The 13,871-nt window shown below is 39.4% G+C and overlaps 1 protein-coding gene across 1 annotated transcript in view; it reads left to right on the top strand.

The window, feature by feature from the left end:
• Nucleotides 1-13,871, top strand: part of micu1 (mitochondrial calcium uptake 1) — a 66,459-nt gene that overhangs the window by 9,022 nt on the left and 43,566 nt on the right. Inside the window, exons 3-4 of the mRNA XM_055170528.2 lie at nucleotides 2,958-3,147; nucleotides 12,309-12,471. Of these exons, the coding sequence (XP_055026503.2) occupies nucleotides 2,958-3,147; nucleotides 12,309-12,471 (353 nt within the window). The remainder of the gene's footprint in view (nucleotides 1-2,957; nucleotides 3,148-12,308; nucleotides 12,472-13,871) is intronic.

The following is a 13,871-nucleotide window of genomic DNA, read 5'->3' as shown; positions in this document are numbered from 1 at the left end:
TGAAAAAAAAAAACACCCTTTACTTATTTTCTAATCCCCATTAAACCAAAGCAGTCTCATTAGACATGCTGTTTTGATTCTCTTGTTAATGTGATGTCGCACAAAAACAAAACCCCGCCCATGGCCACTGACTGACTGGTTAACTTTACCAAAAAGCTTTTCTAAATGTGTTTGCTAGCACGCTAAAGATACTATTATCTCAGACTGTATTTACAGGAATCAGATCTATTTTTAACCAGAAGTGCTCACTGTCGGTTGGTAAGGGAGTGAGGAGCTGTAGCTCATTTGCATTTAAAGGTACAGACATAAAAACAGCACGTTAGGGGCATTTTGGACATGCAATAACAAATGATCTGAGGGTTATTTTAAGCTAAAAACCTCACAGACATATTCTAGGCACACCTGAGACTTATATTACATCTTGTAAAAATGAGCATGATAGGTGCTAGGGCTGCACGATTAATCGTTTTTAAACCGAAATCGCGATGTGAATGGATGCGATTTTCGAATCGCAAGAAATGCGATTATTTCGATTCAAAACTATTAAATATAGCAATCATCTAGTACGCAGTTTTTGACAGTTCGCTTCATGCGCATTTTACGTTTGATGCAGTTTAGACCAATAGAGTGCATGAACACTGAGGTGCTGACTACACGTCATCACACCATTTGGAAAACATGAGCGCGAGCAGCAGTTCAACTCCTCAACAAAGTGTACGGCCATATGATTTCCGCAATGCGGAAAACACGGACAGAATCGCGAAATGCATACAAATGGAATTAACTGCACAACGCGGAATGTCATGAAGTTGGCAGGTTTTGGATTCAGTCATTTTAAAAACGCATTATAACTCATTAACCGGCAAATGAAAGGACAGAAATGCGCGAAAACATTTCCCTTTTGTGTAATGTTGGACTTAAAGAAAGGTGTATATACGTCCGTTTCTCGTCATGCATCGCAAACAATGACAAGCGCCTCATCAGACTATAAGCAGGTTTCATTAAAGCCCGGAACACAGCAGACGAAACAGGTACATTATACTTTCTTGCACGCGCACATCTGCACTGCTTTGAATATTTACAGGCATGAGGGTTCATGAAGCGCGCACACAGAGAGCAGTCAGCACACGCGTGATCACTAAACTTAAGTTTTCTTTCTTGTCTAAGGGCGCAGTCACACCAAAAGCGCTTTAAACGCTTGCAAACGCAAGGCGCGACGCACTGCCTTTTTTAAAAAAGAGCAGTGCAGCGCAGCTTTTCATATTGCTAAGCAACCACCGAGTCAGCTGTCTTGTCAATCAAATATTGAAGCGTGAGCGCTCTTTTGCTGTTAACTGTCATATTAGCAGAAACTTTAAAAAGAGGACGCTTGCTCTGACCTTGTTTGAGGGTGAGAGGTGCACAAACACGCAGGAGAGAGTGAGCGATTGGAGTCCGGTTCTTCAAAGCAACTGTAAACTTCACTCACCACAACGTAAGGCCCGCCTCTCCCCTCATTCGATTGGACAATGGAAGACGCGAATGACGTCAGGCGCCTCTCCGCTCTCAGCGCTCCTTCAAAAACGCGTGCGCGGCAGGCGGCAGAAAACCGCAAGGCGCTCGGCGCGCATAAACAGCGCGCAAACGCGCCCTGCCCATAGAATATCATTCAAAAAAGGCGCCTGCAACTGCCATAAGCGCTTTTGGTGTGACTGAGCCCTAAGTGAACATAAACAGCTGGATGTTTATCAGTATATTGAAGCAGAGCAGTTTAGCTGTCTTGTGTCTTAAAGTGACAGAAACCTGCTGCTTTCTGTGTCAGAAATGTTTATTACACACCAAAAATTAAAATCACTCCTTACTCTCAACTGAACAAGCTTCTGCAGCTCCACATTTAAAATCCTACAGTGAGGACTGTGCAGTGTTTTATTTGTATTTTTTGCTTATGTTAAATCATAGATTCTAATAACTAATATATTTACATTTATTACAGATGCCTGAAAAGTAAAACAAGATGAGTATAGTCTTATGATTAAAAGAAAAACTAAACATTTGCTTGTCAGATGCATTGTTGTAGTGACAGCCAAAATACATTGGTCTATATGTTATTTTAAATAAAACTTTCAAAAAAAAATTTAAATTGTATTTTTTTTATGTTCTTAGATTAAAAAAAAAGTTGTCTGCAGAATAGCAAAGTCCTGCAGACAACTTGGTACAATGTTTAAGAGGTTTTAAATAAACAGTAGCACAGCATCTTTCTTGGGTGCTATTAAAACCACCACAACAAACCTGGATGTACCTCTTTTATTATATACTAATGAATCGCACTTTAAATCGCGAATCGCAATTTTGATCTGAAAACTCGCACGTAGATTTGTTCTCTGAATCGTGCGGCCCTAATAGGTGCCCTTTAAAGGTACCTTGAACGCAATGAATAAATTACATACTTCGCAGTTAACACAAATCTCTTTAGAGAGCTCATATGTGCAAAGAAACATCTGCAGTCTGGTTAAGATTCGGTTAAATCCAGTATGGTATGTGTGTATGGTGCTGATATATGAGCCCTATGGTGAAATGCATTTGGGAAGTGATCTATAGAATGGTGGATTTATAGGATGAGGTGGCATTTTCAGATGCACTTATTTTCCTTGTGTGTCATTAAATTGAGTTATTGGACACTTTTTCAAACACACATCCTATTGAATCAAAGGCTTGTCTTTTTTCAATTACGGCTTTGTGTCCTGACGATATTGACCTGGTTGCACCGTTTATTGACTTTTAGTATGAGAAACACACCGATAAACTAGATAAATATACACACATATAGTCCAATAACAGATTGAATTCTCCCATACAATGGTAAGGACTACAAGATTTAAAAAAATGCCTTAAAGTCAACAATTGACCCTATTTTGCTTGTTTAGTGCTAATATTATTGTATTTAACGCACTCTTACTCACTCTGTCCTGATTGACGAGAGCACATGCGGAGGCGGGGTCTTCAGTCAAGCATGATGAGCAGATGCGGGAGGAGGAGCGGCTAAGTGATGCGACAGCAGAGGAGGCGGAGTCAGACAGCGCAATTGAGACGAGTAGCGGGGAGGAGGATGAGGAGGTGGGATCGGAAGGGAAGAAGAAGAAACAGAGAGTCGGCTTTCGTGACCGCAAGGTAATCAGTGTGTGTGTATTGTGTAAAATCTCATTGCCATGAGGTCGATCCCATCCACTCAGTCTGCCTTCACAAAGTGCAAATGAGACACGTGGCCTCATCACATCTCATCGCCATGCAAATCACAGTGTTGAAATGAATCTGCATATTTCTAAAGTGGATTTTATGTGATATGCCATCAGCTGAAAGGTGGCAGAGCAACAATAGCTGAGTTAATGAATCACAGCAGAAATTAACTGTGGGGATATGACAGACGGCACCTGGAACAAGCAAATGTTTGAGTAAAGGGAACAAGATTTTGTCAAATTTATCATGCTGTTGTTTGTTAAGTAGCTAATATAAAGTTGCATATTGTTTGACCAATAAAATGGACGACTTTTTCAGTCAAACGCATTATTTCAGTTTATATATTTCAAAGTGTTTATATGATGGTGTAGCACAAAGCATTTGAAGGGTTAATCTAGGGTTGCTGACCCTCTTTCAAATGTATACTTTGTTAAATGTAGCTTTACCAGTTAAATAAGGGCTGAGTTATCATCTCTTTAAACTCAGGGTTAAGTGCATTGTAAAACCATCTATGAGTCTGAGAGATGTTGGAAAATGGCTGGAAAAAACTGCAAGTCTTGGATTCTAAAGGTCGGGATACACTGCACGATAATTGGCCATCCCAGACGAAAGATTGCCATCGTGAAACTATCGTCGCGATTTCTGTAATCGTGGCTCTCCATCGGTGGTCCTATGTCGTACAGTGAGAGAGGTTCAAAGACGGCCGTTTTCCCGGTCTTGCGTCCAAAGATAGCCTACGATAGTTTTCTGGCAGTGTCAGAAATTCGCATGATCACCGCACAGTGTGTTTGCTGCTACGACCTGCGCGCCGGTATTTGTTTACCACGAGCGCATGCTGGTGACGTTGCGCAACGTGTGACGCAGCCGCCGAAGCTTCCGTGTCATCATCGCACAGTCTACATGCCTCTCGTACCCGAGTTTAAACGATACATGTCCCACAGTGTGATAAGGTAATGATCTTATAAGAGGACAAAATCGTGCAGTGTATTCCGGGCTTAAAGGGATATCAGGGAAAAACCCAATGAATTGAAAGTATAAGACATGACCCATTGATATGGATGTTTTTTGTTTTGTGTACTTTTGTATTTACATCCCAAAAGGTCACAAGGATTTGTAAATCCAGTGAATTTCCTTTTTAAAATAATGTCTCGTTCCTTGTCTTCCTCGTAATTGTCATGTTATTAATAATTTAATATCCATGCTATCCTCAGTTTCTGGGTGCAGAAACTTTAGGCAACACAAGTGGACAAATGCGGAAGTGCCGGTTATGTAGCATCTAACAAGCAAACTGATAAGAGTACAATCCAAATAATTCCCACAGCAGAGTCTCTATAATCTGCTAGGGCCAGCAAACTTTTCACTTATGTTTTTGCTTATAACTCTGATGTGTTGACGTTGTATATTTGCCATACATATGCGTATTGACACGAAACTCGCATTTAGGAACTGAGAGTGCATGCACAGTTTCTGCACAGCACCTAGTGGTCAGAAAAATGTTTTACCTGCCTATAACTTTGGCAGTGATTGACATTTTCTCATTAGAGTTGATTCTTTAGAGTCCTGAATTGTTGCCGAATCCAATGATACCAAAGCATTACGATTAGTCCATCTCTGCGAAAAAGTGCTTAAAGGGGACATATCATGAAAATCTGACTTTTTCCATGTTTAAGTGCTATAATTGGGTCCCCAGTCCTTCTATTAACCTAGAAAATGTGAAAAAGAAAAATCCAGTAACTTACTTTTGGTAAACCATTCTCTGCAAGCATGTGAAAAAATAGGTCATTGAAATTTGGCTCCCCTTGTGATGTCAGAAGGGGATAATACAACCCCTTAATCTGCACTATCCAACCACGGCACTGTAAGTTATTGCAGAGATCAGCTCATTACTTATGTGAAAAACAAAAGGTACATATCTGAGGCCACAGAAAAATGGTGTGCATGAGCCACTAGTTGATGTACAGCCTTTGACAGCAAACAAGCCATACGGTCATACAGCTGTTTCTTCGCAAAATTAAAGTGTATCGTCATGAAACTTGTTACATGTAATCACAGTCATGACCTGAGGTTGCATGCACAGTTTTGTCATAGCGCCACCTGGTCTGGAAATATGAAAACTGGGTAATTTTTTTAACCTACCTAAATTTGGGAAGTGATAAAAGAGAGCAAAAGCAGAAGGCCTGTTCTTTAATTTGATATATTGTATATTTATTTATATATTTAAAGTAGAACATTTTCTGAAAGATATTAGGGGTTGAACAGGTGATGGGAGAAAACCAATGATACTAATAAGCAGTAGAACGAGGGGGTGGGGACAAACGACAAGACACCGGAGGCACATGACCCAATAAACAAAGCCATGAACCTCCACATAGAACATGGGACTGCCAGAACCCTGCCATCATGACTAGACAAATACAAAACATGACTCTTTAGCAGGATCCTGACATCGCCTGTGTTATTGTGTAATAGCAGCCTCTAGTGGTGAAAATATACATATTATGCCTTTAATACACTTCCACACCCAAAGGATTATCTTTGAGCGACTATCACTGCCTGTAACACTAGCCATATCATTATTTGTGTTTTCTTGTTTTGAGGTTTATTTAGTTTGTTCTGTACAATGTAATGCACTTTTATCTGTAAAGGCGGTACAATTTATCAGCGTAATTGGCTTTGGCGTTTACACGTTGTCGAGAACCATTACAGTACACAGTACAGCCAATAATGAAATTTCTTGCCTGGCTATGTTTTGTGTGTATGTGTTTCTTAAACAAGGGCTGAATGTGGCAGGATGATTTATCCTTAAATATTTAGACGTGACGGCGATGTCAGTGTGTAGGTCATAGCGTGTGTTTACAACCCTTCTTCTAATCCTCATTTTTAGCCGACATTAAAGGTGGGAATTCCATTATTCTGTGAATAACAGATGCAACATAAATCAATCCGGCAACACGCTAAAAGTAAAATTGACTCGCGTGATAGGATCGGGGGACTGCGCCTTTGATGGATGAGGTCATTCATCATGTAGTTAGCCACATTAGACGGCTGTCTGTGTTTGTGGGCATTTACATTCTTGGCAGCCTATAGCTAATCGCACAAAGGAAGTGTTTAGTGACACGTGAATAAGAAATCTTCCCAAAGAAATGTGTGTTTTTATATAGCTCAAAATAAATGCTCCGGTTTACTCTTGAGGTCTTGATGTGATCCTGTGTGCCTGTTGTTGTGAATGTGGGACGTCCATTGCTGTCTCTGTCCTGATTAGATCCAGTTTGGCATAGAGCGGCCTTAATCTCTTTGAAGATCAATAGACTGAGAAATGCGCTACTTTTTGGAAATTAAAAAAGCCAGGATAATGGATTTAAATCCCCTTCACCTCCAAGGAAACACACAAATTGAAAATATGCGTACCCTGAATGCACTGTAAGTCACTTTGGATAAAAGCATCTGGCATGAGAGTAACTCTAATGTCAATGTCTTACAGATACTAAAAAAAGACATTGTATTGCAATTAGGGATGTCCCGATCCGATCACATGATCGGAAATCGGCCCCGATCACGTGATTTCGGACTCGATCGGAATCGGACGTCACCTCCCGATCAAGACTCGGATACATATGCAGGGTTTAAAATCCATCAAGGTCTCGCTCTGCTCCGCGCCAGTGTACGCGCTGCGCTGGTTCGTGTGAACTGACAAGAAGAAAATAGGCTTGTTCGACTTTAAGAACCGGCAGCCGGATGACGTCAAAGTTCCGCGAGAGCGATTTAAAAGCAAACTCCTCCGTATGATTTCGCGGATCACTCGCGCGGTAGTTTGACGTCACCCGGCTGTCGTTGTTGCGGCCCCGCATGAAGTCGAGCAAGCCTATTGACGTGTTTTCATTCATAAGCTTCACACTCGTGCGTGCAAGGAACCCACGACAAAACCGCGTTTTTACCGCTCATTTAAACGACGCGTTGATCGTTTTGTCACCATGTGCTCAGACGCAGCTCCGCGTCTCACTCAGAACCTCAAGAACGCGCATTCGCGCAGGATACTGGAGAGATGAGAGATAGAGAGAGAGGTAAGAATGGTGCCCACGTCGAAAAAACTTAATAGAAGTCTAGAAACAAAGTATTAAAGTATGTCTAGCCATGTCACTCATCTCATTACAATATGTTAACTAGATAACTGGATACAACTGATTGTATAGTTTAATAAAATAATGTATTTTGATTATACAAATTAATTACGACCTAACTATAGGTATTTTTTAACTAACTGCTGACCAGCTTAGGGAATCTCTATGGCTATTTTATAAGACATATTGCTGAATCAGTATGTTGTTTTTCTTGTTAATTGAGTCTTTTTGGGTAGCCTATCTTATGCCTAGAATTAGTCAAGGAGGTTAAGTCTTATAACTTCCTTCTAAGTTTGATCAATTGTGCATAATGATGACATGTGCAACAAATGCATATATGGTGTCAGACTCATAGATTTGCATAATTTAAAGTTCAGGTTTTAAAGTTTGGGTCAACATGTGGCACAGCTTTAAAACTGAAACTTATAAAATCCTATCAGAGGTACAAAATGTCATTGAAACACACCATTGGCTTTGCTGTCATCAGGATTAAACATGCTACCCCTCGAACCCTCCCTCCCAACAGAGCATCCCCACAAAACAAATCCCAATTTAACCCCTGTATATATACCATAAATATTCTAATTATTTTTTAACACATCTATAATTATGCGCTGGCACAGAGTTAGACTCTTTTGACTCCACACAGAAACAGCAACGCGTGCGGCATGACATAAGGAACATCCTGGTTCTGTTTTTTCGCTCTTGTTTATTCTTTTTTATGTATTATAGAAGTATCGGATCGGGACTCGGTATCGGCAGATACTCAAAATCAAATGACTCGGACTCGGACTCGAGGCCAAAAAAACCTGATCGGGACATCCCTAATTGCAATGTCTATACTTCATTAAACAGCACAATGATTTTCAACTGTGCTAATGATAGGAAAGAGCATTCAGAAGTACCAGATTATTACATTGTAATGATTTCCTAAGAACTATATTGCAGTGTTTTCTTAGAAGAAGTAATTGTTTCCGCAAATGGGGCTTTTAACAATTTATTTCAAGAATTAATAGCAGTTTACAGTATTACTGTTTTGACTTTTCCATCATATTGGTGAACAAAGTCACTTGTTTTCTTTCAATATGTCTTAGTGATTCAAAACACTTCAATGGTAGTGTTGATGCACCAGTGTCAGCTGGCATCAATAGTGAATGCCACTTAGATGCCAAGCTGTCTGTTTGTATGGCACAGGCATACACACACACACACACACACACACACACACACACACACACAGAGAGAGAGTGATGTTATGTATAAGTAGGTAGCAGTCAGTAAGCCTGGCCTCGGGTTATTCAGACAGCGTGCTCTTATTAAACTGACAGACAGTATCATATTCTCGGCGCATTATTGTGTTTGACAATAGACATTCGAGCTGCCTACTGAAATTTCTGCTTGAAAAGCTGTTTTTTCATTGTAGTAGCATCTTATGTAATGGGGGGTCACACAGTAAACACGAGTATTACATTATTATATTTTTATAGCAAAATTAAAGTTGTTTTCTATACAAACAGTACTAATGTTATTTCAGAGACAGAGCTCAGTCAGCTGTGTAAGTGCCTTGACATAAAGCTGGTGCTTGAGTGCAGATGACCCTGTAGGTGTTCCTGTATCTAAATGGGCTGGGAGCATTGCGTTAACAACACAAATGTCATGAGTTCGATCTTAAGGAACACATACTGACAAATGAAATGTATATATTGAATGCTTTGTGGATTAAAGTGTCAAATGGGTAAGTGTAATGACCCAAGTTGGAGTCCAGGGTTATTTGCCAGTGCAGTCTAAAGAGAATTCGAGGACGGTCACACAAGACGTTTACTTGCAATTTTTGTCATGAGAAGAGTGAACCGCCGGATTTTGGAAAACCCCGCGCACATTGTACATGCGTCAAACGTCTACATGTGTACACGTATGAGTCCAATAACTTTGCTTTGCAAGGCTGTACATTCGCCGTGGCATTCGATCGTCTGATCGGTAGAGTACAACTGAATTAAACTGAAGACGGAGGTCTTAAATGCCTCGTACACACTGCATATTAATTCAGTTGTCACTTTACATTTTAATGCTTAATTCTGTTCTGTATACACTAGGGCTGTGACAATTAATCATGCAAATGCGCGTTTTCTCAATGAATGAATTTTTATGAATTAATGTAAAATGTCAGCACATCCAAATGCCAGAGGGCGCTCTCGTGCAGAAACTTCCATTTGTGCCGCAGAAGTAGTACCATTACAAACGCTAATCCAGGAAATGTGTATAAGCATATTCTTCAAATAGTTTCAGGTACTTTCATGACAATACAAATATTTTGAATGATTTTGTGTTTAACTCTTTCCCTCCCAGCATTTTTCATGATTTTCACAAAAGTTTAATGCCTCTCGGAAAATGCTCTTCTTTAAATATATAAACAAACATACAATATATTAAATGAACGAACAGACCCTCTGCTTTCAAACAAAAAAAAAACTGTGTCATCCTACCTTTATTAGTTCTCCTTTTATCACCTCACAAATATGGGTAGGTTTCTTCAAAAACCTGTTGGAGCAATCATTAGAAAATGGAAGACGCTAAACATGACTGTCAATCTCCCTTGGACTGGGGCTCCATGCAATATCTCACCTCGTGGGGTCTCAATGATCCTAAGAAAGGTGAGAAAGCAGTCCAGAACTACACGGGAGGGGCTGGTCAATGACCTGAAAAGAGCTGGGACCACCGTTTCCAAGGTTACTGTTGGTAATACACTAAGACGTCATGGTTTGAAATCATGCATGGCACAGAAGGTTCCCCTGCTTAAACCAGCACATGTCCAGGCCCGTCTTAAGTTTGCCAATGACCATTTGGATGATCCAGAGGAGTCATGGGGGAAAGTCAAACAAAGGCTACTGTACCAAATATTAACATTGATTTTCCCAGGTTCAAATACTTATTTTCCTCACTGTAACTCGTCAATGGCGGGGAAAGCGTTAACGATTGTTGCTTTTTTAAATGCACGTTATAAACGACTCATAATGATTTTAGATTTATAAGGACTTCCTACTGACCAAAATCCCGTAGTGCACGGACGAGCTGTGCATGAAACACAGAATCTGAGCCTTGTGATTCAGAATCGATTTCAGACAGATATTTTTAAGGGGAAATGAGATTAATCGTCACAGCCCTAGTACACACTATACTTTAGTAATTTACGGGACTGACAACCGCATTCTACAATCGAATTATCTCCAGCAAAATGCAGGTAGTGACTACCGGATATACTGAAACTCTGCATAGTGTGTACATAACTGAACTGAACAACTAGTTGTTAACAAAGTATTTAAACATGCATCACGGACATGACATGTCTCTCTTCTGAAAAAATAAATGCCCAGAAGGAGAAAAAGTCTTCTGAATGCGCGGTGAAGAAAATGACAGAGGCACGAGCATACGGTATGCAAGTACCAAAAACACGAGGACCTGGCAACACTGCAAGACAGTGCTCTGTGGAGCAGCCTCTTAAAAGACGGCAGAACATTTCTAGGGTTACCTCTGTGTCAATCATCGGATTTCCGGGTTTTGCAGTGTGTAGGAGGCCAAAGAGTCAGTGGCCAAAGCAATCCATCCAAATGATGTATGGACATTGCTAAGATTAGATGTACATGCAACCAAAATCTCTTTAGGGAAGTCACGCCACTTGGCGGCCAAGTTTGCAACGCCTCCAGGCAGTTATTTTAGTCGTGCAAGAGTAGTCCTATTAACTCCTATTAACTAAATCCAATTTACTTTAATGGAGAAAGACGTATATCTCTAAAACACAGTTAAACAATATATTTCTGACCAACAGCTAAGACTTCAGCTTTGGTAAGACTTTGGTTTCTCTAATCTCATATTGTGCTCAAAATTGTCGTTTTAGCTCCTGTGCATGCACATAGGTTGTCAAGTGCATCTATAGAGCTCCTCCCACAGAGGATCATCAGTCTTTATTGATTGATTTTTGGGTCTTTTAACTGAAAGGCGGGACTTCCTTCACCAGACTGACCATATTGAGCGTTGCATTGTCCCTTATTCACAGTAGCAGTAGTGCTCAATCTTGTTATATCCAATATCTTTGGTGCAACCCACTGTAGTGCACAGCCTGTGGTAATGATAGAAAAATAATGTCATTTTAAATTGACCCACTTGATTTTAGTTAATAGTTGTCACTCTCGTCAATGTTTGATTGAAAAATTAAATTTGACAATATATTAATAACTGATAACATGTGTTTAATATCCAAAACTTCCAAACATCATTCACTTCATTTTGTAATTACAGTCACCCAGTCACTTGTGAAATAGCTGTGCGTGAGCTGACTGAGTTAATTAGCATACAGTAGCCTAAATAAAGAGTCGCTAACAAAATTTGAGCGATGAAACATCTTGCAGCGACCGCATGCTGAGAAGGATTCACTGGTAAAACTTTTAAATGCACTAATTGTTCTCGTTTATAAATGAAAACTTTTTTACAATGTCATTTTTCATGTTGCAAACCTCCAATGGCAAGTTTTCATGAAATGCGCCTCAGGCTATCAATAACAAATATTTAGACTGCTTGTAATTCATAACTCTTGCAACCATTTTTGCATTTTTGCTTTGAAATCTTTCCATCATAATGTACTAAAGTGTCAGCCATAATGACAGATTATTTGTACGATCAGAGGGTTGGATTGAATTATGTGAATGTCCTGTCAAACCAGCTTATATCTGCTGTCTGTCCAACATGCTTTTTATAAACCCCATTCACACAGCACTTTGGTCCCAGAACATTTTCAGAGGTTTCTTTGTAAGCACAAACACGTCTTGTTTTGTCAAATTACACTGCTGCTTGTAGATAAAATAGCTCCTTACTGTAAAACCTTTACTGACACATTAATGTGAAATCTAGTTTAGTTAGTATAGAAGCTACTTTTGGTTAGTTACTTCTCTACACTTCCATTGACTGTGTTGTTGTGTGTTTCAGGTGATGGAGTATGAGAACAGGATCAGAGCTTATTCTACTCCAGATAAGATATTTCGCTACTTCGCCACACTGAAGATCATCCACGAGCACGGAGAGGCAGAGGTGTACATGACGCCACAGGACTTTGTGCGCTCCATCACACCCAATGAGAAACAGCCGGAGAGTGAGTTTCAGTCCTTTTCTTTCTCGCTCCCTCGGGTTAAGCAGAATTAAAGTGGCCGTGCGCCATAGGATGCTGAATGAAATGTGAATTATAATGACAAGGCAATTTACTAAATTGCAATTCCACACAGTCACAGAACAAATGCATTACAGATTTGTTTAAATAATTAAAGAAATAGTTGAAACGAAATGCCATCCCAGGTGAATATGACTTTTTATATTTTATATAAAAATGCTGTTGTTATCTTCTTATATGGGAGCCAACATGGCGAAGCTCCAAAAAGCACATACATTAAAGTAATCCAAATGAATCCAGTGGGTAATATGTTTTCTAAGAAAACATACTTGTAAGAAAAAAAACGTATTTATAAAAGCTTCTTTAGAGATCTATGTTGTTTTGTATTTTTGTAAACATACAAATCAGCATGTTAAAGTTCACATAAAACACACTGTTTCTGCTAATCTTATGTTAATGCAATACTATAGAGTAGTACTGCATTTTTCATATCTCCAAAGAGTCTTTAGTTTTATTAGAATTATAAAAGACAGATCAGCTGTAGCTTTTGGAGGTGTACCGCGGGCGGTGCGAGTCACGAACAGGCAACACACACAAAACGTTATCCCACTATCTCTGCATAACTTATGGTTCACTACATGTTCAAAACACACTTCTTTGGTGTCAGCTCTTGGCTAGTGTGTGCATGCGCTATTCTGGGTAAAGTGCCCATATATGGACTTCCACTGTACTTCCTGCACTTGTTACGCAATAAAATCAGTAGTCGTAAAAACTTTCAAAAACTTGTATCAACCCCGACAAAGTGCATTCTGCACAGAATTTGTCAACATTGAATCACATTTTCTATTAAATCACTATTATTTTAATATAAATTAACTATTTTTGACTCATTTAATCAACTATTATATTTAGAACATATGAAGAGTTTGTTTCCAAAACACAATAAATGCCATTTCAAAGACAAATTAGTTACCACCAAAATCAGTATTGTATCAGGTCGGTATTAACTCTTTCTCCACCATTGACGAGTTATCTCATCAATCCACAATACCGCCATTATCCACCACATGCGCACTTCCGCAACTTATAAAACCCGAATGTATCGCCCTAGGGCAAACAGCTGTATGTCCGTCTAAGTTTTGAGGATCGCTCTGCTTCTGATCAGTCCTTTACAAATATTGAATTATCTCAGCTTTTTGTTCAAAATTTGTTGTTTTTAAAGAAACCTACCATTATTTGAGAGGTGATAAAAAGAGAACTAATGAAGGTAAGATAAAACTTTTTTTTGTTTGAAAGCAGAGGGTCTGTTCTTTTATTTAATATATTGTATGTTTATATATGTTCTGGGAGGCATTAAACTGCTGGCGGGGAAAGAGTTAAAAAGT

Source organism: Misgurnus anguillicaudatus, chromosome 11, assembly GCF_027580225.2.
Source record: "Misgurnus anguillicaudatus chromosome 11, ASM2758022v2, whole genome shotgun sequence".
Lineage (NCBI taxonomy): Eukaryota > Metazoa > Chordata > Actinopteri > Cypriniformes > Cobitidae > Misgurnus > Misgurnus anguillicaudatus.
This window is presented reverse-complemented; position numbering and strand designations above follow the sequence as displayed.